The sequence below is a fragment of the Mus pahari genome, chromosome X, assembly GCF_900095145.1.
Source record: "Mus pahari chromosome X, PAHARI_EIJ_v1.1, whole genome shotgun sequence".
NCBI classification, from domain to species: Eukaryota; Metazoa; Chordata; class Mammalia; order Rodentia; family Muridae; genus Mus; species Mus pahari.
In genome coordinates this window covers 87,282,800-87,304,103 of record NC_034613.1, presented here as the reverse complement: position 1 = coordinate 87,304,103, position 21,304 = coordinate 87,282,800, and the positions used below count along the sequence as shown (strand labels likewise).

The 21,304-nt window shown below is 47.8% G+C and overlaps 3 protein-coding genes across 5 annotated transcripts; 2 read left to right on the top strand and 1 right to left on the bottom strand.

Moving 5' to 3' along the window:
* Positions 1-1,180: 1,180 nt before the first annotated feature.
* Il2rg (interleukin 2 receptor subunit gamma) lies at positions 1,181-5,019 on the top strand. 2 transcript variants are annotated; one of them, XM_021188385.1, is made up of 8 exons: positions 1,181-1,375; positions 1,566-1,719; positions 1,935-2,119; positions 2,310-2,452; positions 3,080-3,242; positions 3,692-3,788; positions 3,979-4,045; positions 4,370-5,019. In XM_021188385.1, exons 1-8 carry the CDS (start codon positions 1,261-1,263, stop codon positions 4,553-4,555), a joined length of 1,110 nt encoding a protein of 369 aa, XP_021044044.1. In that variant the 5' UTR covers positions 1,181-1,260; the 3' UTR covers positions 4,556-5,019. The 2 variants fall into 2 exon arrangements, with proteins under 2 accessions (XP_021044044.1, XP_029390151.1); XM_029534291.1 differs by lacking the exon at positions 4,370-5,019 and having other exon boundaries at positions 1,261-1,375; positions 3,080-3,138; positions 3,979-4,026.
* Positions 5,020-5,394: 375 nt separating this feature from the next.
* Positions 5,395-7,909, top strand: CXHXorf65 (chromosome X CXorf65 homolog). 2 transcript variants are annotated; one of them, XM_021188623.1, is made up of 6 exons: positions 5,395-5,568; positions 5,690-5,776; positions 5,962-6,096; positions 6,962-7,030; positions 7,482-7,645; positions 7,785-7,909. In XM_021188623.1, the coding sequence occupies exons 1-6, from the start codon at positions 5,544-5,546 to the stop codon at positions 7,875-7,877; spliced, it is 573 nt and encodes a 190-aa protein (XP_021044282.1). In that variant the 5' UTR covers positions 5,395-5,543; the 3' UTR covers positions 7,878-7,909. The 2 variants fall into 2 exon arrangements, with proteins under 2 accessions (XP_021044282.1, XP_021044283.1); XM_021188624.1 differs by having other exon boundaries at positions 5,655-5,776; positions 7,785-7,906.
* A 1,446-nt stretch (positions 7,910-9,355) lies between these two features.
* On the bottom strand, positions 9,356-14,655 carry Foxo4 (forkhead box O4). Its single transcript, XM_021187952.2, has 3 exons — positions 13,819-14,655; positions 10,098-11,157; positions 9,356-9,817 (listed from the first exon to the last, which is right to left on the bottom strand). The coding sequence occupies exons 1-3, from the start codon at positions 14,269-14,271 to the stop codon at positions 9,810-9,812; spliced, it is 1,521 nt and encodes a 506-aa protein (XP_021043611.1). The 5' UTR covers positions 14,272-14,655; the 3' UTR covers positions 9,356-9,809.
* Between the last annotated feature and the right edge of the window lie 6,649 nt (positions 14,656-21,304).

Sequence of the window (21,304 nt, the reverse complement as noted above, 5' to 3'; positions counted from 1 at the left end):
AAGCAACTAAATTGACCAAGATGGAAAGAGGATAGTTCAAGGGCACTTTACTGAAGAGATGCTTTTAAAGCAGAATCTGAAAAAATTAGTGTAATTTTACCAGAGAGAAAATAGAGTAGCCAATCAGGCAGAGACAAAGAGCGGCTGGCTGGTTCCTACCTTTGTTTAACTGTGTTTTGGAGAATCTCACATCTATGCTGTAGAACTCATTACAGTACATTGTATTATTTATATGTTCCCCACTTATCTCTGAGCTTCTAAAATGATGATGTCTTATTTGTCTTATGTTCTCAGAACATAAGCACTGTACCGAGCACATATTAAAGACTCAATAAATGTTGGCTGGATAAACAATTTCAGTAAATGGCTTCTCCAATCAACCCTGTGCTCTGAGGGAAGGTAAATCTGGCCACAGAATGAAGGATGGACTGGAGAGCAGAGGCCCTTGAGAAAGGGGACCAGTTTGTGGGTTACGGGAATAATCATGACTGGAGGTAATGAAAGGCTGATTTAGCACAGTGGCTGTGGTTAACAGAAAGGAGGAAACTGCTGGGAGAAATACCGCAGAAACAGGGCTGATTGGATTCTCAGTGTGAGAGAGAAGAGGGGGGGACATGAAGAGGATCCTGAGGTTTCAAGTCAGGCAGGTGATGATGCTATTAAGCAGGACAAGGAAGACAGAAAGAGAAGCAGATTTGCAGGGAGCTAGAGAGCCTGTACTGTTGTTCTCCCATCTTAGAAGCCGGTTCTCGCTAGGGTCAACAGGGACCAAACTCAGGCAGCAGTTGGGGGTGGCTATTCTAGTTAGGATTAGGTCAGAGGAAAGACAGCTATGTTAAGTACCCACATGAATCAAGTCAGTACTTTCCATCCATCCTCCCTAGACTGGAGAACTTTGACACATGTTTAAGATAGCCCAGAGGGAAAAGACGGCTGGGAGTGACGGTGGCTGGTGGGGGTGGGTGCTCAGCAGAGCCTTCCTGGACCTAGGTGGCCTGAAGGGTCTTGATTCTGTGACACTGTTGTTGATCAAGTATTAATCTTGACAGAACATCACCTTAGAGCAGAACCCAAATGTCCCAGGGGACTTAGCTTATGTCACTGAACACATTTACCAACCCCCCCTCTCTACAGCGTGGTTTCTAAGGTTCTTTCCACCGGAAGCTACGACAAAAGGAAATGTATGGGTGGGGAGGGCTTGTGGGAGAGTGGTTCAGGGTTCTGACACAGACTACACCCAGAGAAAGAAGAGCAAACGCCATGTTGAAACAATTATTGTCACCTAGATCCTTCTTACTCCTTCAGCTGCTTCTGCTGAGGGCAGGGTGGAGCTCCAAGGTCCTCATGTCCAGTGGGAATGAAGACACCAAAGCTGGTAGGAAACCTAGGGCCAGAGGGGGTTGTTGAGAGGAAGGCTACGGGGAAAGGGCCTGCTAGTGCTCACTATAATGACTAAAAAGAAGTGTGGGGAGGGGGAAGGGAAGGCTCTCCGCCTCACTACTGCTTCTTCTGACCAAGGTTTCTTTTTCTTTCACTCCACTATTTCATTTTCTTCCCAAACTTAGATTCGATCCTGACTTCTACAGCCCCTGAACACCTCAGTGCTCCTACTCTGCCCCTTCCAGAGGTTCAATGCTTTGTGTTCAACATAGAGTACATGAATTGCACTTGGAATAGCAGTTCTGAGCCTCAAGCAACCAACCTCACGCTGCATTACAGGTATGAGAAGGGGGAAGGTAGCACAGGAAGAAGAAAAGGTAAGTTAGCTGGGAGAGACTGCTTGAGGACCCAAACAAGTGGGTAGCCAGCTCCTCAGGTACCCTACCAGTTTCTCATGGGAGAAGTTGTCAGTTCAGACCAGATGAGGCTAGGCTATGGGCATAGGCATACCCATGTTTGGCCCATCGTTCTTCTGCCTTGTAACCCTTCTCTAGGTACAAGGTATCTGATAATAATACATTCCAGGAGTGCAGCCATTATCTGTTCTCCAAAGAGATTACTTCTGGCTGTCAGATACAAAAAGAAGATATCCAGCTCTACCAGACATTTGTTGTCCAGCTCCAGGACCCCCAGAAACCCCAGAGGCGAGCTGTACAGAAGCTAAACCTACAGAATCTTGGTAATCGGGAAAGAAGTGGCCAAGAGGCCAGGAAGCTTAAAGGCACTGGAGTTTATAGATTGTTGGCCGTGGGCAGAAAAGAGAAGAGAGGGGTGTTGGGATGGGAAAGGGAGGAGGGATAAGGAGAATTACCTCCAAGATCCTGACTTGTGTAGGCCAGGGCACTGACCACACATATACATATCTCCAGTGATCCCACGGGCTCCAGAGAATCTAACACTTCGCAATCTGAGTGAATCCCAGCTAGAGCTGAGATGGAGAAGCAGACATATTATAGAACGCTGTTTACAATACTTGGTGCAGTACCGGAGCAACCGAGATCGAAGCTGGACGGTGAGTGACTTGACGTTTTGGATACAGTGGCTAAAGCCAAGCAAGAGGAGAAAGGGTTCAACTAAGACAGACAGAAGAACCTAATACCAGGTCCCAGTTCTCTGCCCCCCAGCTCCTCTGTCTTCACTTTCATTTTTTTTCTGATCTCACCAGTGAGCTTTCACTTTGCCTCTCCCACCATCCTCTTCCTGAAATCAGACAAAAAGGAAGCCAGTGAGTGGGTCTGGAGGGGAGTCAAGTTCGAGAAGGGGAGCAGTATGTTCTGATTAGTCAGGAGAGGAGCAAAGTAGAACTAGGAGGGACCAGAACTGCAAAGAACAAGAAATTAGAAGAGCTGAGTGGTGGTGGCGCACGCCCTTAATCCCAGCACTTGGGAGGCAGAGGCAGGCAGATTTCTGAGTTCGAGGCCAGCCTGGTCTACAGAGGGAGTTCCAAGACAGCCAGGGCTACACAGAGAAACCCTGTCTCCAAAAAACAAAACAAAACAAAAACAAAAAAAGAAAGAAAAAGAAAAAAGAAAAGAAAGAAAGAAATTAGAAGAATCTGAAGATGCCATATAGGCAAGACTGTTCCCACCCTCTCTTCCTTTATTGATAACAATCTTTCCCTCGCCCTTCTTCTCCCTAGGAACTAATAGTGAATCATGAACCTAGATTCTCCCTGCCTAGTGTGGATGAGCTGAAACTGTACACATTCCGGGTTCGGAGCCGCTATAACCCAATCTGTGGAAGTTCTCAACAGTGGAGTGAATGGAGCCAGGCAGTCCACTGGGGGAGCCATACTGTAGAGGGTAAAGTGGCCCAAATGTATGACCTCTAAATCATTCAGCCAGTACCCTAGCCTTTGTAACACAGTGTCACTATCGTTTGCTTTATCTCTCTAGCCCTAAGCCTCTATCTCCCCTTAACTGTTTAACCTCAATCTCTATGAAGCAGGGTTTTCTATGGAGGGATGAGAAGGGATGCGGCTGAAATAGGAGGCCAAAGGATGCTCTAGGGGAATCTGAAATTTGTAGAAGGTCTCCATAGGATTCCATAGACGCTGCAGAGTGGAGATGAGCTTGGATCTGGGCTGCCCTCTTTGATTTGGCTTATTCATCTGTAAAATGTAGATAAACATTGTTTCTCCCTCTCAGGAGCCGTGTGGAAAGTAAGCCTAAGGAGTGTGTTTGGCGTGGTGCCTGGCATCCATGTCTTATGAGTACCACAATGCAAGGGTCATTTTCCTTGTTTGTTACAGAGGATCCTTCCTTGTTTGCACTGGAAGCTGTGCTTATCCCTGTTGGCACCATGGGGTTGATTATTACCCTGATCTTTGTGTACTGTTGGTTGGAACGGTGAGATTTCAGGAAGCCCTTAAAATGAGGTGGGGGTAGTGGGGTTATTTCAAGATCTCCAGGGTAGATCATTTAAGAGCTATGATAAGAGTGTTAAGAGGGAGCTACAGGTTCCATGCTGGCCAGTTGGATAAAGGGTAATAAAGGATCTTTCATTTAATGCTTCTGCTCCTTCTTTCTCTCTGGTCAGAATGCCTCAAATTCCCCCCATCAAGAATCTAGAGGATCTGGTTACTGAATACCAAGGGAACTTTTCGGTGAGAACACTACCATACACATACTACAGTTTATCAACTGCCAACTGCCAGTCAGCAAGACAGACTTGGGGGGGGGGGCAGTAAACAGCGGAGGGAGGAGGGGCCCTGTACCATCAGGATGTGGCTGACCAAATGGAGGGTGAGCTAGGCAGAGAGATTTATGTGATACAGACGGAAACTACAGGGCATTAGGAGCCCTGGAGCCCAGATAGCCCTTCTGTAATCACAATGGTTACAGATTTGGGAGAGGTCCGTTGGCCCAGAGCCTGGATCTTTTGCTTCCTGCCCCTAATTGACCTCTGACCTGGAGCTATCTGTCTTTAGGCCTGGAGTGGTGTGTCTAAAGGGCTGACTGAGAGTCTGCAACCAGACTACAGTGAACGGTTCTGCCACGTCAGCGAGATTCTCCCCAAAGGAGGGGCCCTAGGAGAGGGGCCTGGAGGTTCTCCTTGCAGCCTGCATAGCCCTTACTGGCCTCCCCCATGTTATTCTCTGAAGCCTGAAGCCTGAGCCTCAATCCTTTGATAGAACCTCAAAGTATTATAGTCCTAAATGATGCTAACCTCCCCTATTCACCTTGCCAATCTGAATCCAATGCTCATTGCCTTCCCCTGGGGCTAAGTTTCCATTTCCTGTCCCATGTAACTGCTTTTCTGTTCCATATGCCCTACTTGAGAATGTCCCTTGCCCCTTTCCCTGCACAAGCCCTCCCGTGCCCAGCCTAGCACCTTTTCACTTTCTTTGGAGAGAGTCTTACCCTGTAGCCCAGGGTGGCTGGGAGCTCACTATGTAGGCCAGGTTGGCCTGTAACTCACAGGCGATCCTCCCACCTCCGCCTCCCAAGAGCTGGGGTTACTGGTATGCACCACCACACCCATCATGGCCCTTCTCTTTTACAGGATTCTCCCTCCCCTTTTCTACCTACGATTCAACTGTTTCCAAATCAACAAGAAATAAAGTTTTTAACCAATGATCATCAAGAATGTCTGTTGCAGGGGTTGGGGAGCAGGGGAAATATGGCGAACAATGAAGTTGGGAGGAATGGGGTGAGGGTAGGCCAAAGGGGTGGAATAGTCATACTGAGGAAGCAAGAGGACCACAAATTAGCTGAAAGGAGGACTGTTCTGGCTACTTACTATTCTCTGGTAAATTTCTGGGCTCACTCCAGAGGTCAGTCTAGAGTTATCTTTGCCATGTTGGACCAATTTCCATCCAGTGTCTTCTCTCCCTGGCCTTCCTCTGCCTTCTATTGCACATACCACTTCTGACCTCACAATCCTTTAACTGCAGCCCCAGGCCCCACCCCTATAGATGCTGACCACCCCCAACCACCAAAAGCTCTCTCATGCCTGCCTAGTCTGGGCCTCCTCCAGTCTCTAAAATACATCTGCCCCTTCAATCCCCCAACCCTATGGATCCCCTTAGGGCCCCAGGGCCCTAGAGCACCTTCCATCTGCACGATTCATCAAGGGGTGAAGGATGAAATGACATAAGTAGCATGTTTATCTTCATCAAACATGGAGGTGAGGGGCAACCCAGAGCAACAGTCTGGGGGTAGACATGGGGAGGGATGATGAGAGCTGAGACCACTGAAAGGGTCGAACTGGAGAAGGACCTGCATCCTGCCATCCTATCTCTTCTCAGACAATCAAGAGTTTCTGGTCAATTCCAATTGCTCTGTCCTCCTGTTGCTACATTACATCCGAAAGAAAATGGGATTAAAGAAAACAGGTAAGTGGTTTAGGGAGGAGTAGTGATGAAGGTCAGAAGCAATAAGCTGCCTCTAGCCTCTAAACTTTCCTCCCTCCAAGAGGGCTTGTCCTTCTATCCTTGAACCTTCCTCAAATCCATTCTGGCCCTTTTTACTCATATTCCCTGCTCTTCCCTATCCCAATTACCCCGTGGCCTTCCTCTAGACACCATTGATTTGTGTGATGAAACGGGGACCATGAAGTTACTCTTCCTGTCAAAGACACCTGGAGACTATGCCAGCAAATTCCTTACAGCTCGAAATATCTACTACGTTTGTAAAGTGGAGCGTGGGGCACCAGGTAAAGGCTTGGGAGTGTTCTCCATAGATCAAATCCCTCAAGATGGACTATGAAACTTGTCCTTAAAATAAGGCAGCCTTCTCTTGTAATCCTAGCACTCAAGGAACTAAGACAGGAGGACCGTGAGTTAGAGGGCAGCCAGGGCTTCATAGCAAGAACTCATCTCAAACACAAAGGCCACACACACACAAACACCACAAACAAATAATATAAAGCCCGGCCAGGATGTAGCTCACTTGGCAGAGTGCTTGCCTAGCATACACAAGATTCCTTCCGGATGCCATTTCCAACATGGCATAAAATTTGGTGTGGTGGGACTTGCCAATAATCCTAATATTGGGAGGTGGAGGCTGGAGGATCTCATGTTTGGGGTCATTTTTAACTATACAGCAACTCTGAGGATAGCCTGGGCTACATAAGATCCTGTCTCAAAGTGAATAAATTATTTAGAAATGGAGGTAAAGAAGCCTGAGAGTTGGAGGCCTGGTAGCTCAAAAGAAAACACCCACAAGGTAGAGCCAGGAATATTAGGAATTCAAGGGGAACTTGGGCTATATGAGATCCTATCCCAAGACACCCCCCCCAAACAAAATAATAGGTAAAATAGGACTTTCTTAGCCAGATCCAAATAGACCATAATTAGTCAGCTCAAAGAACACTACTTTGATGACAGTAGGTTAGATACATATATACCAAGCCACCTACTTCATCCTAGATTCTGTGTAGGTCTATGACAAAGGGGAAGAAAAATGTGTACCAGCTCAAGAAAGTGTTTATTGTCAGAATCCTGAAATCTTGGGCTTCAAAAAGGGCAAAGACTTTGTATGTATCAGGGGCTGGAGATGGCCTAATGTTATGTTTACAGGTACCAGGATTGAGAATTCCTACAGAGCTATTGTGCCACTCCTGAAGAATCCAGAACCTGAACTAGTTGGTAAGGCACTGAACTAGATGTGGGGAGGTAGGACCTAGGAAGTGCTGTACACAGCTGGGTACTGGGCATAGTGTCGTACACTGGGCATGGTGTTGTACACTGGGAACTGCAGCATTCCGGCAGGAGGATTTTGAGTTAAAGGTAGCCTGGGCTTAAATGTGGAGGACTCTGTCAGAGAAGAGGGGTGGTGTGAATATAGGGGTGGGGCTAGCATAGTGTGGTAGGTGGGATCATAGGGGCCTAGGAAAAGGTGGGGGGGGCAAGGGTCTAGGTCAACTTTAGAGGGGGGTGTCTGGTTTAAACCATATGAAACACGTGGAACACTCTCCCCACTTCCTTCCCATCATTTTTATCTTGGGCCAAGTTACTCTGACCGATCCATTGAATGACAGAGGATCATGATGGAGTCCATCTGTTTCTCAGAGGGGCTGCTGTTTTTCTTGTTTTCTAGACTCACTGCGCACACAATGTGACTTCCTGGAGAGGAGCAGAATAAAGATGCTTAGAACTCTAGAAGCCAAGAGACTGGCAGCCATAGAATCCTCTGTAAATCTCCAAGCAAGGTCTGCCAAGGGTGGTGGAGCCCAGCAGACTAGCCCAAGCAGTCAACTGAAGGTTCGAATTTCCTTTCTAAATTCGATGTCTATGTTCACCATCGGACCCCAACCTTTCTCTCTCCTTCCTTTGGCCCTAGACAGCAGGAATCTTTCCCTTCAGAGCCTCTCCATTAATAAGATTTATTTTTCTTTTCCAGTCTAAAGGTGGGCGATCAGATGAAGACGGGCCACCTTCCACCCGCAGACCATTCTACAAGACTAGAGCAGACTTTCTCAAGAGACATCGTTAACTCAATAAAAAGACCAAGTGAGAGCAGCAGCTATCAGGAAAGAGCATGAAATTACTGGGATTTAATGTGAGGTTTCTTTTTTCTAGAAAGACTCCTTCTCCCAGCATCTGCACAAAGGCTTCAGTAGGCTGTAGGCACCAGGGAGGCCGAGGGTGGACCACAGCAACAACAGAGGGCTGGAGTGAACACTTGAGGGGGGGGGCGGTGAGGACCGGCTGTGAAGTCTACTTGCTAGACTTTTAGTACAATAAGCCTTTGAGGGCCAGAGAAGGGGGTGGAGTCTTCTCAAACCAGACTACCTCCCCTCGGGGGAGGCCTATCTTGCAGCCGCCTACTCCTGCTGGAGTTAGGTATCCCTCCCCCACCACACTCCATTACCTCCCAGGCTGAAATTCCCCCACCTCCCAGCCTGCGGGCAGTCCCTCCCACCCGCCCTTCGACTAACTGCCCTTCGCCTTTCCGCCTCCCTCCCCCCCCCCATATTGGACGGGGTGGGGGCAGCAAGGCAGCAGAAACCAGAAACCAGATCTGATTATAGACATTTATTGAACTCATTTATTGATTTGACACACTTCCCCACTCCAATCTAGCACATGATACAATCTGGGTAGGCCAGGCGCTGACACAGGAAATGATGGGAACCCACAGCAGGAGTGGGGGAGGGGACAATGCAAAGGCGCTGGGGGAGGGGCTGCTTGGGGGCTGGGGTGGAGGAGCCCCAGATGGCCTCTCTGGCAGGTGCTAGTAAACCTGATCCACATTCCCCCCATCCCTGCTCATTTCCCAGACCCTCAGCCAAACTCGCCAAGCTCTCCCTTCCCTGTTCCTCTCCACAGCCCTGCTTGCCACTACACAGCCTTCCACATAACCCTGGCAGACCACGACTGGGAAGAAGGGCAGGGACAGCTGTCCCAGGCCTTGAACAGGGAGGTCTCTGTACCTAACTTTACTACCCTAAATCCTTCCTTCTTTCACGCCCCTCCCAGGCCCCAAGCCAATTTCAGGCCTTGGATGCTCTCTCTGGGAGCACTAACCCGCACTGGTCAAATAAGAGTGTGCTTGCCCCACAACAGCACTCTCTTCTAGGCACAAGTGGACAGAATGTGGGGACCTGGCTTAGGTTCCTTTGCTTAAAACTATGCAGAGAACTTTTTCTAGACCCGGTGCAAAAGGGAACCCTTCCAGTCACTCTTGCTATTCATCTCTCCCTAGCTTCCTGTGTTTCCTCCATAGAGTCTGTAGTGTTTGTATCATGTCACTATGACAAAGCCTTCGGGAAGAAGAAAAAGCCTTCGCCCCATCACTAGCACCTCACCACTGTTAAAAATCTCTATATTTGTGTTTATATTTCTTTAAAAGTTTATAAAAAGCCTGTCTGTTATCTGCATCCTTCCAAAAGTGATTTGGCCTGGTGAGCCACTCCAGTGCTCAAAACTTGGCCCTTCTAGGTCCCCCAGCCCCCCACCCACCCACCCCAATGCATAAAAATCCAGGCTCAACCCAGCCTGGCCCAGCTCTAGTAAGACTCTCTACCAAAAAAAAAAATAATAATAATCCTGCTCCCAAAGGCAGGGTAATAAGGCCACTGGTGACTTCACATTTCAACAGCATTGCTGGCCCCTGCTACAGGCCTAGGAGGTGGGAATGGGGAAATCAATGGTGGCCCCTGAGAAAGGACCATAATTACCCTCTAATTGGCACAGTGAGAAAATGCCCTTTTCCCTCCTTCCTCCTATCATCCTCCTCCACAATCCCTACAAGTCATAGATCTATCTTGATAATTTCCTCAACACTTGAGTTTGTTGCCACCAATCCTTAGCTCTAAAGTAGGGTCCCAAACTCCTGGGGAGGGCTCAAGGGGGAAAAGTGGATAAGGACAGGCCCGGCTCCACCTCCACCTCCGAAGCAGGGGACAAAGCTTCTTGCTGTGACTCAGGGATCTGTGGAAAAAAGAAATGGAGGACAAGATAAGAAATTCATATGGGACAGCAGATTCATACCAGAGGTACCCCTTTACCCCTCCCTCCCCCAAAGCTCCCCCTTCTCTGATGAGGAGCCCACAGGTCCCCATTTAGAAGTTTTGCTATTCTAGTATGACATCCTCCCTTCCACCTCCCCAGGGACTCTTATTATCTGCTGTAAGGCTCTCTTTGGCTCAGAGCATAGAATTAGTTGAATATTCAAGAGCAAAGATGCTGGGGTGAATCAGGGGTGCTGTACCTGGCTCAAAGTTGAAGTCCAGTCCCTCACCATCCATGAGGTCACTGATGATGTTATCCATGTCGCACTCCAGATTCTCCATATACATATCGAGATCCAGATCCTGAGGCATTCTGTCATGGCTGGAATCTTCAGTAGGAGATGGGAGCACAGGGGTTCCCAGGACCTTAGGGATGGGAGCACCTGCCATGACTGGAGGTGGTGCCATCACAGAAAGGCTGGGGACCAGGTTGCTGGGACCAGGACCCTCTAGCGGAGTAGGACACAGGCTGACTCCTGTGCCCAGCTTGCTAGAGGAAGGCATTCCTCCCAGTAACAGAAGTGTAGGAGCCTGAGACAGGATAGGATCTACCTGGGTCATGAGAACATCAGCAGGAGGTGGTGGTGTATCAGAGGTGAGCAGAGCCTCTAGAGACTGGGAACTTGAGAAGCACCCTTCTCCTGCTGACAAAGACCCATCTATTGGGCCAAAGAGGGAGGCACCATAGCTATGTAAGGGGCCAGCAAGCCCAGGATGCTGCAAAGAGAAGCCAGAGAGACTACTCCTAGACAGCAAGGAATGGGGAGATGCAAGATTAAGCCCATCCAGCAGCTCTAGATCTTCACCGAGTGTGGGAGGGACCCCCCCTGCATAGCTGCTAGCCGAGGCTGGCATTTCCTCTTCTGCTAGCACCTCAGACTCCGGCCTCATTGGCGACAGCCGTGTGCTGACGGTGCTAGCATTTGAACTGCTTCGTGGACGGAAAGTGGTCCACACATCGGCTTCTTCTCGATTTCGAGGACAAGGGCTGCTCGACCACTTGGCAAAGTGGCCCAGAGGGCTCCTTGGCGTGGCACCTTCCGGTGGTGGAGCTGGCAGGACAGACGGCTTCTTCTTGGGGCCTTTGCTGCGGCCCCGGAGCAGCTTGCTGCTGCTATCCATGGAGGCAGCCCTGCGGCGGGGTGCCTTACCACCCTTGCCGCCATCGGGGTTCAGCATCCACCAAGAGCTCTTGCCAGTGGCCTCGTTGTGGACCTTGATGAACTTGCTGTGCAAGGACAGGTTGTGACGGATGGAGTTCTGGATGGGAGAGAGGTAGTAGAAAAGGGGTGTGACATATGTATAGGGGAGGGTGGTGGGCAGTAGTCTAATTGAAGGGGAGCTGAAACATAGCACGAGTGTCACACATTAAAGCCAGGAAGGAGAGGTGGAGTGAGGTGGGAGACGAGAGGCTGTACACAGAGTTGCCAGGCTCAAGCTCATCCTCTCCCCCATTAGATCCCACACTGGGCCTTTAATTCTAATACCTGGGAGGCAGGGGGATTTCTGTTGAGTTTGAGGCCAGCCTGGTCTATATAGTGAGTTCCAGGACAAGAGCATTGTCTATACCTTTGATAGATAACAGTTTTATAAGACTAATGACACGAAACCATAAATGCTGTATAGATTGGGTGAGATTGTGTGCAACTGTCCCCTACATGTTCAACTGGTAGGTAGCTCCTAGATGACTATAGTAAGGCTTCCCTGGAGGTTCTGCCAGCTCGAGTGCCTTGGGTACTGGATCCTGTTATTCATTCTTCCTTTTACTGTTGACATTCACGTAAATATATCCTTTGCCCCCTAGTAACCCAGGGTGCAAGATGGAGGTTGATACTTCCTGAGCTTCCTTCTGGTGGTACTTATTTTTACTGGTTGGTCTATGGTGTCTGTTGTACCTCCATCAGTCCCACCTGCCCCTCCCCGCTCCGCACCCGCCCCCAGCTCCTTCCCAGTTTTTTCCCTTGGAAGTCTTCTAAGAATTTGAGCATAATCGCTCTACCTTAAAGGTCATTTGACCTCCCCTTCCGCATGGAGCTCTTTAGTTTAGTAAGTGTGTTGTGTGTGTCTGTGGGGGTGGGGTGGGTGTGTCTGTGTGCACGTGTGCGAGCACAGGCACACGCGCTTTCGAGTGTGAGCACATGCACACGCACATGGCGGCGGGTCAAGCCCAGAGACATATTCTGTGAAAGGAATTCGCTACTGAGCTACACTTCCATCTTCACCCCTCTCCAGTAGGCCTCGGAACAAGCAAGTGGCAGAGGTCAGTTCCTAGGTGTGTGTGTGTGGGGGGGGGTTTGCGCGCGCGCGCGTGCGCGCACACACACGCGCATACACGTATATGTATATGTGTGCGGATAAACTGTTCTCGAAGTCACCTAACTTAAGCTTTCTTGTTCAAGTGAGTACCGCCCCCTGGTGGGGTGGGAGTTACCCTGGCACAACACCAGGGAAGTATTAAGCGTCCTGCGTGGGGAGGGGGAACACTCTGGAAGCTTGTGGCCCCCTTTTGACTAGGTTTGGCAATGAAGGCAAACCATGCTTTCCTCAGAGAAGCAGGCTCTATAGCAAAACTTGTCCTCAAGCCTTCATCCTGAGGGTAGACCAATTACCTAACCTCCCTGGGCCTTCATTTCCTCAGATGCAAAATGTGTACTCCCACAACTGCCAGGAGGACTAACTAAATGAAAAAAATTTTTTCTTAGATTTCACGGGTTATGGATTTAGCTTAGTGGCAACCGTGCGGCCCTGGGTTCAGTTCCTAGAATCAAAAGGGGAGGAAAAAAAAGATTTCATAAACTATAAAGGCCGTGTTACGTGTAAGTCATAAGAAGGGACTACTCCCAGTGTCACAAGCACGCGTGGTCATCCTACCCTGGAAAATCAACTTAAGGGAAAGAAAAACAGCTGTGCAGGCTGCGTGCAAGGAGGGAAGCTCTTTGTGAGCTTCAGACTGTGGCATGGCAGTCTACCCAGAAATAGCGCCAAGGGTCTCGATCAGCTGTCCCATCTTCTGTTCTGTCTGGCCCCTACGCACACTGTAGATCTGCTCCCTCACTCTAACGTCTACGTGAAGATCCATTCTGTCCGCTGTACTTGGTACACTAACACAAACCGCCTAGAGATACAAGGCATCGATACGGGCTGAACCCTCCTTAGTTTTGTGATTAAGAGTCCGTATTTCTCTGGCGAAGTTTTCAGAGTTACCATTCAAGACCTTCCCAATTTCTTCAAGAAAGACCAAGGACCAACTTGGACTCGAAAGTCAAAGCTATATGATACCTCCTTTCTCCATTGAGTAGTATTCCTGAACAAAGACTTTTCCCCGAGAGTTTGGAGAGCGCCTTACAAGGAAGAATTTTCATCAGAAGGTAAACTGAGGCAGATAGCAGCTTGCGGGCCTCTTTCCTTAGTGCACAAGGTCGCTACCTTTCCCCAAGGATACCAACCACTTCCCCCCCCCCCCCCGCTTCACCGCCCACTCCCTCTTGGGCAGAGCAATCGTAGAACAGTTCCTGTTCACTGAGGTATTGGGAGGCGAGCAGGGAATCCGAGTAATCCCGCAGGAATGGGCCAAAAGGTGTTGGGTGGGAGGTGAGGGAGGAGGGAAGGCTAGGTGCCGGTGGAGAATCCACACAGTTCCTGCTGTACATAAGATAAAGACTTCTCTGTGGGAATAAATGTTTGGAGCAGCTCAAGCCAAAGTGCTGAGTAGCGAGTAGAGAATTCGATTTTCCTCAGAACAGGGACAGTGTCTTATTCATCGCTGATCCTCCCGCTTCAAGCTGCTCCGAGTGTGGTATATACTATGTACTAAGTAAATGTTTGTCAAGGAGTGGAGAGGCGGTAATGGGAGCCCCCGGAGAGAGAGTAACTAGAGGGGTCCAAGGGTGGATGGCGTGAAGGTAAGGGAGTCATACTTACCTTCCATCCTGCCGAGCTGTTGCTGTCACCCTTGTCCTTGAAGTAGGGCACCGTGCGGACCATCCATTCGTAGATCTGGGCGAGTGTCAGCCGCTTCTCCGGGGCGCTTTCAATGGCCTGGCTGATGAGTTCTGCATATGACTGATTTCCCCAGGCATTCCGGCGGGAGCCTCCCTTCCGAGGACCTGTTACAGCCCCCAGGATTCCGGGCTGGGGGCCCCCTGCCGGCTCTGGGAGCCGAGAGGGCAACAGGATCGGTTCGGAGTGTCCCTCCGTGGGTACCTTCTGTCCCAGACTGGGCTCCACCTCGGACGGTTCGTGTGGCTCCGTAGCGAGGTCTGGTCGAGGAAGGGGCCAGGTGCAGGATCGCGGACGGCTCTGGGGTTCGAAGTCGGGATCGAGGTCTAGGATCGCGGCAGCCTCTGTGGCTGACTTCTTATTCTCTGGATCCATACGTGGGGTCGAACCTCTGCAGCTCAGCGGTCAGTGGAGCCTGCCACAGTCCCTCACCATGCCTCCCCCAAGGGGGGAAACACATTCTTTCCAGTTCTCAGAAAGTCACGAACTTCTCCCTCGTCTCCGGACTCTAGCTCCTAAAGTGTCCCTTCCACTCCGTTCTCCGATCCCCTCCGGAGTACGGGCTGCAGCCTCAGAGTAGCGCTCTGAGGCACCACCTGTAACCTCCGCCTAGCGAAGGCACTTTCTGCACCCTCTCACTCAGCTTCCTGCTCTTTTAAACCTGAGGCACCGTATCCCCTCATACATTGCGCTCCCATCACCGAACGTCTCCTCAGCGAAGTTCCCTCCCCCTTTCAAGTTGCTGCCCCCCGGACACTCCTCCCAAATTTCCTCCACCCGGATCGCTGCCCTCCCCCACGCCCCGCTCCCGGGCGTCACTTGTCCCTCCCCTGGCTCTCCCTCCCCTCGTCTCTTCCCTCCAGGTCACTCTTGAGAGGGTCAAGGTTCTTGCAGCCCCAGCCTCCCCAACTCCAGAACTGAATCCCCTATCGGACCCCCCCACCCCCCGCCCCCCGGGTTTCCCTTTTGTTTTGCTCCAAGCAGCAGCCCCCGCCTGACGTCTCTGTTTACCACTCGCTGGGGCAGCCATCTGCGCACGCGCCTCACGAGCCACTTGGGAAACCGAGTTCTTGAATCGTGCCACCCTGGTCGTTCTCGAGGACTACAGCTCCCGTCCTACCTTGCGATCAGGAGTCCGATATCGGCCGCTGGAGAGCGGCGCGTGGCAGGATGTGGGGAGGTGGAACTTTAAATGGTTAGAGGTCGTCCCGGACTCTTTTTTTCTTTTCTTAAAAATAATTTTCCTCATTCCTTCCCTTTCCACCCACTTCCTCGAGTTTCGGGGTCGCCCAAAAGATCGTTTTGAAAGACGCTAGATTTTCCCATCCTTCACTAAGAAAGCAAAGTGAAAAGTGTTGCCCCTATAAAAAACAGAAAGAGTATCAAGAAGTAGGGATCTGATTAGAAAATAAGACACACTCACTTGGGGAGTTGAGAGGGAAGCTTGTGTAACATAACAAATGGTATTCGTTGGTTATGGTGCTCTCTCTACCTCTCCTACATCTTCTATGTGCGGTTCACAGTCTTGCCAGTTTCCTCTGTCAGCTACGCAGGCCTCTGAAATACTGATCTTCTTGTTCTGGTCTTCAATGGCTTCTCATTCAACATGTCTCCAGCTAAACTTTTTTTTAAAATCTCTTTATGCACCTATACCTCCACCCTCTAGCTACTCTTAACCGCTGTTATTTTGTCTTTTTTCTGGAGCTGAGGACCAAACCCAGGGCCTTAGCCTTTGTTAGGCAAGTGCTATACCACTGAGCTAAATCCCCAACCCCTACTATTAACCTCTGAATTTGGTTTAGAGGCTGTTCTGGGTCTACCTAACCTCAGCCACACTGACGGTCACCTTTCCACTTCTGTAACTTGCTACTTCCAAATTCTAAATGGAGATATTATGACTGGGTTTAAGGGCCTTGGCAGAATGATGCTCACCTTTAATCCCAGCACTCAGGAGGCAGAGGCAGTTGGATCTCTGTAAATTACAGGCCAGCCTGGTCTACAGAGTGAGTTTCAGAACAGCTAGAGCTAGTTAGAGGGACCTACAACAAAACCAAACAAGAAAAATAAATTCTCATGTTTAGACCTATCTAATCCTAATAGGACCTCCTTTCACTCATCTCCCCCACTCTACTCCCACTATAGTTTTGGTTACCTTTCTAAGATACCTGGTAAGTAACAGCTAAAATATGTGCCAGTCACTGTTGGAATCACTTTACCAATTGTCTTAGTCACCATTCTATTGCTATGAGGAGACACCATGATCAAAGCAATTCTTATAAGGGAAAACATTTAATTGGGGGCTTGCTTATGGTTTCAGAGGCTTAGTCCATTATCATGTCAGGGAGCATGGTAGCAAATGTGTCTGGAGTAGTAACAGAAATCTGAATCTTGGTTCACAGATCGAGATAGAGTATATGGTGATGGGCCTAGCTTGGGCTTTTGAAATCTCAAAGCCCGTACACCCTATGACACAATTCTCCAACAGTGCAAAATCTTCTAATCCTTCTAATCCTTTCAAATAGAGCCATTTCCTAGTGAGCCTATGGGAGGCATTCTTATTCAAACCACCATATCAAAATTAGCTCACTTACTCCTCACTTAACCATGCAAGGTATGGTTAACCACTATTATATCTGTTTTATAGATGAAAATGCAGGTGATTTCAGAAATCAAGTGATTTACACAAGGAAACAGATGGGCCTAAAAATCCAGAGTACTGATGTTTGTCACTTATATGTTATAATGTACTGATGTTCAAACTCTAGGAAAGCTCTTTAGATTCAAGTTACACTTTTCCTGCTTCATTTTTCATCTAAGCAAACTAAGTTTGAACTAGCTGAAGTTTCCCCCTATTTTCTAGAAACTTTCCCTTTGCAACCTCTTTGTGTCTTTTTATTGTTGTTGTTTAGTTGTTTAACAGAAATCTTCTTCCCCCCCTTCCAGCCCCCGTCTAGTTTTGCTAGACAGAGTTTATGTGTGTAACCTCAGCTGTTCTGAAACTCACTCTGTAGATCAGGTTGGCCTCCATCTTCTAGAGAGCCACCTGCCTCTGCCTTCCGAGTGCTGAATTAAAGTCCTGTGCCACCACCATCCGTTCTTTTGATTTTTAATTTTTAATTATGTGGATGTATGTGGACGTGAGTGCATGACTGTAAGTACCTGAGAAGGAAGGCCAGAGGCCATGCTCCGCTGGAGCTGGAGTTACAGGCAAATAGTGAGCTACGTGCTCGGGTGCTGGAAATGTAACTGAGGTCCTCTGGAAGAGCAAAATGTGCTCTTAACTGCTGAGCCATCTCTCCAGCCGTGCATAGTTTTTGGATGTGTGTGTGTATGTGTGTGATAGGGTCTCACGTAGGCCAGGCTGGCCTCAGATTCATTGTGCAACAGAGCATGACCTTGATAGTCTTGCCTTCCTGCCTCTAACTCATTGCTCTTATCATTATCCCCTCAGGTCTCCGTTTCGGGGAAAAAAATCCCATCCATTACCCCATGTTTTCCTCAGGTACAGCACGTTGTCCCCGTTGTGTATTTTAAATCACCTCTGGCAAGCTCATGTCATAGAACTGCAAGTCATATTTGTTTGGTAGTCTGTTTCTTACAATAAGCTGTGAGCCCCCCGGGGGCAGAAATGAGTTTCATGTATCTGTGACCTCAGCTCTGGGACACAGTAAATGTTGGTCAAAGGAGCAAATAAATGGGATCAAGAATTTCTTATTAAACTTAGACATTTAACAACTTTTAACTAAATACATATTTCTTTGCCTGGTCATATTGCAATTTTTCTGCTACCTAGTAAGGTTCTAGAGTGACTGTCATTTAAGTTGTTTACCATTTGAGTTGTTAATGGATATATTTTCCTCCCTTCTCCCCTCTCCATCTTTACACACTGGGCCTTCAAAGTGATGGTAGTCTGCTCATGGTATGAGAAACCCTGTTGATTTTCCATATTCTTAAAAAAGTATTATATATATATTCAGTGTGTGTGTGTGTGTGTGTGTGTGTGTGTGTGTGTGAATTTGTGTATACATTTGTGTATAGCCACGTTTGAAGGCTAGAGGCTGATGTTAGTGTCCTCCTCTATCAGTCACTCTCTTCCTTATTTTTTAAACCAGAGCTAACTGATTCGGCTAGACAGGCTGGCCAGCAAGCCTCTCTTGTCTCTCCATCCTTCCCAAAGCCATCGATACATACTGTAAGCCCTGTTTTTATGTGAATGCTAGGTATTTGAACTCGGGCCCTCATGTGTGTACTGCAAGCACTGTGCTATCTCCCTAGCCCCTTCATATTCTTTTGTCCTTCTCCAACATGGGTTTGTCCCCTACCTGTGGACAGTCTTGGTGGTATACAGAAGGCCCTATATTCCTACATGAGATCTAGAATAAGGAGATGAGAAATACTTGCTCGTGATGTCTGTAAATACCTTCTGTGTAAATTCCTTCCTCCTGTAGTCATTCATAAGTGCTTCATGAATACAGCAAATCTGATGGCCAAGAAAGTCGAGTGTGGCCGGGCAGTAGTGGCAGTGCCTTTAATCCCACCTTGGGATTAAATCTGTACTTGGGAGGCAGAGACAAGCAGATTTCTGAGTTCGAGGCCAGCCTGGTCTACAGAGTGAGTTCCAGGACACAGCCAGGGCTACACAGAGAAACCCTGTCTCAAAAAAACAAAAACAAAAACAAAAACAAAAAACCAAGTTAAAAATAAGTTCAGCGGCCATTACATTGCAGAGAACTCTACTTTAACTGAAACAGGTGTGGCATCAGATCATGTAGAGTTGCTGAGATGGGAAAATGGTAGGGTGGGGTAGGAATTTGTCCGGGTTTGAGTTATGACTTCCATTGTTGTCTTTTGTCTATTTGTTTGAAAAGGTCCACCTCTCTACTAACTCACGTCCATCACCCCCTTAAATCTCCAATTCAAATCGCAAAACTTGAGTGCTCACAGAAACTCTCTTCAACTAGCCCAACTTGACAAATGACTTTATTATTTTGTACCTCCTGAACCTCTATGAACTTGGTTTATATCCTTGTGTTTATTCTTGTAGTTACATGACCTTTTATTTTATGGAAGTATTTTTTTCAAAGATTAGTATTATATCTAAGTACACTGTAACTGTCTTCAGACACACCAGAAGAGGGCGTCAGATCTCATTACAGTTGGTTGTGAGCCACCATGTGGTTGCTGGGATTTGAACTCTGGACCTTCAGAAGAGCAGTCAGTGCTCTTAACCGCTGAGCCATCTCTCCAGCCCCCTATTTTATGGAAGTATTATTGTCACCCTCATCAAACTGTAAACTCTTTCATCAATCAACAGAACTTTGTTAAACCATTACAAGATGAAAGTATATCCGTTTTTTTAATGTACCCCTGGCTGGTCTGAAGCTCATGGAGATCTACCTGCTTCTACTTCCCAAGTTCTTGGATTAACGGCATACACCACCATGCCTGGCATAACCTTGGATATATATGTATATACATGCATATATGTGTATATGTATACATGTATAGTTGCATATGTGTATATCACATACACACATTACATAATATATATATTATATGCTGTAGGACCAGGATTAGTGGGATGACTTAAAAAAAAATAAACGAAGCTGGGCCTGATGGCACACGCCTTTAATCTCAGCACTCGGGAGGCAGAGGCAGGCGGATTTCTGAGTTCGAGGCCAACCTGGTCTACAAAGTGAGCTCCAGGACAGCCAGGGCTATACAGAGAAACCCTGTCTCAAAAAACCAAAAGAAAAAAAAAAACAAAAACAAAAAACAAAAAACAAAAAACCCAAAAAAAACAAAACCAAAAACAAACCAGCCAGGCAGTGGTGGAGTATGCCTGTAATCCTACCACTTGGGAGGCAGAGGCAGGCAAATTTCTGAGTTCCAGTCCAGCCTGGTCCACAGAGTGAGTTCCAGGACAGCCAGGACTATACAGAGAAACCCTGTATCTAAAAACCAAAATACAAAAATAAAAACAAAACAAAACAAAAACACCATAATTTTGAAGCTACAAAGGTTAGGGTAACATCTCATTGCTGTGGGAATGTTAGAATAAATGTTAGTCATACAAGACATATTGGCACATGTCTGTAACCTCAGTGTTTAGGAAGAAGAAACAAAAGGATCACTCATTGCAAGTTCAAGGCTAAGCTGGTCTGTATAACTAGCTCTAGACCCACCAGGGCTATTTAGGGAGACTGCGCCTCAAACTCAGAACCAAACTAAACCAAGCCAAACCAAATCCACCCACACACGTGCGCGCGTGCGCGCGTGCACACACACACACACACACACACACACTGATCAAGTGGAGTTAGCAAGGTGTCAGTGGAAAACAGAAGAGGTGGTGGGAAGGAAAGAGGACCAACAATAGGCCATTTTGAAGGATGAGCAGACATAGCAGGGCCTAGGAGTCAAAGGCTTTTGTCCTGTAGTCCATGTTCTCAAATGTCCCATTTGCTACATTATCTCTCTCTTGAAGGTCATAGGCACTTGGCTGTCTTGCCCTCTGTTACTGCTGCCACCACCCACTCTTCTACTTGGGTGCCACTCCCAAGCTTGCTGCCAAACTGGCTCTATTAATTTGGATGAAGACAGACATTTCTCCATGTCTTTGCTACCCTACTCAGCTCTGAAAAAACACACAAACCTCACTGGGAGTTTTTAATAGGATTTTGGTAGTAACTACAGGGAAAGATGTCATCCGTGTCATGTTAAGAACTAGTTGAATAATGACAACATGAATATTAATGAGTACTATTTACTGGATTTTGTTAAGTATTAAGCCTTTGCTAAGAGCATTACACAAATCATCTAACTTAATATACACAACTAAATAAGCTAAATCTATTACTATTTCTTCCTGCTTTTCTTCTTTCTTTCCCCATTTCCTTTCTCTTTTGTTAAAAAAAAAATGGCTCAATTAATTTTACTTTATGTGTGAGTTTTGCCTGCACATATGTACGTGTACCACATTCGTGCTTGGTGCCTGCAGAGATTAGAAAGAGGTACCATATCTCGTGGAACTGGAGTTATGGGTGGTTGTAAACCTCCATGTGGGTGCTAGGAATGGAACCTGAGTCCTTTACAAGAGTAACAAATTACTCTTAAAGGCTGAACCATCTCTCTAGTGCCAGTTGCAGGGTTTTCTTTTCTATTGTTTTTGAGACTGGATCTCATATGCCTCAGGCTGGCTTACACTTTAGTAGGTACCTAACCTTTAACTCCAGCTCTCCGGCTTCCCAACTCCCACCTGTTAGGACTACAGGCATGTGCCACAACCTTAGCTGGGTTTTTCTTTTGTTTTCTTCTTTTTAAACTGGAGGTAGTTGTGGGGGACGAACACCACACACACACACTCACACAGCAAAAATAGGAGAAACTGAGTTACACAGCTTAGTGG

Bases quoted from the DNA above. Each gene is read 5' to 3' on its own strand.
- Il2rg (XM_021188385.1), top strand. From the start codon at position 1,261: ATGTTGAAACAATTATTGTCACCTAGATCCTTCTTACTCCTTCAGCTG. The intron at 2,120-2,309 runs GTAATCGGGAAA...ACATATCTCCAG, and splicing joins GCTAAACCTACAGAATCTTG to TGATCCCACGGGCTCCAGAG. The intron at 2,453-3,079 runs GTGAGTGACTTG...TCTTCTCCCTAG, and splicing joins ACCGAGATCGAAGCTGGACG to GAACTAATAGTGAATCATGA.
- CXHXorf65 (XM_021188623.1), top strand. From the start codon at position 5,544: ATGTTTATCTTCATCAAACATGGAG. The intron at 5,777-5,961 runs GTAAGTGGTTTA...GCCTTCCTCTAG, and splicing joins AATGGGATTAAAGAAAACAG to ACACCATTGATTTGTGTGAT. The intron at 7,031-7,481 runs GTAAGGCACTGA...CTTGTTTTCTAG, and splicing joins TCCAGAACCTGAACTAGTTG to ACTCACTGCGCACACAATGT.
- Foxo4 (XM_021187952.2), bottom strand. From the start codon at position 14,271: ATGGATCCAGAGAATAAGAAGTCAGCCACAGAGGCTGCCGCGATCCTA. The intron at 11,158-13,818 runs GTAAGTATGACT...TCTCCCATCCAG, and splicing joins ACAGCTCGGCAGGATGGAAG to AACTCCATCCGTCACAACCT.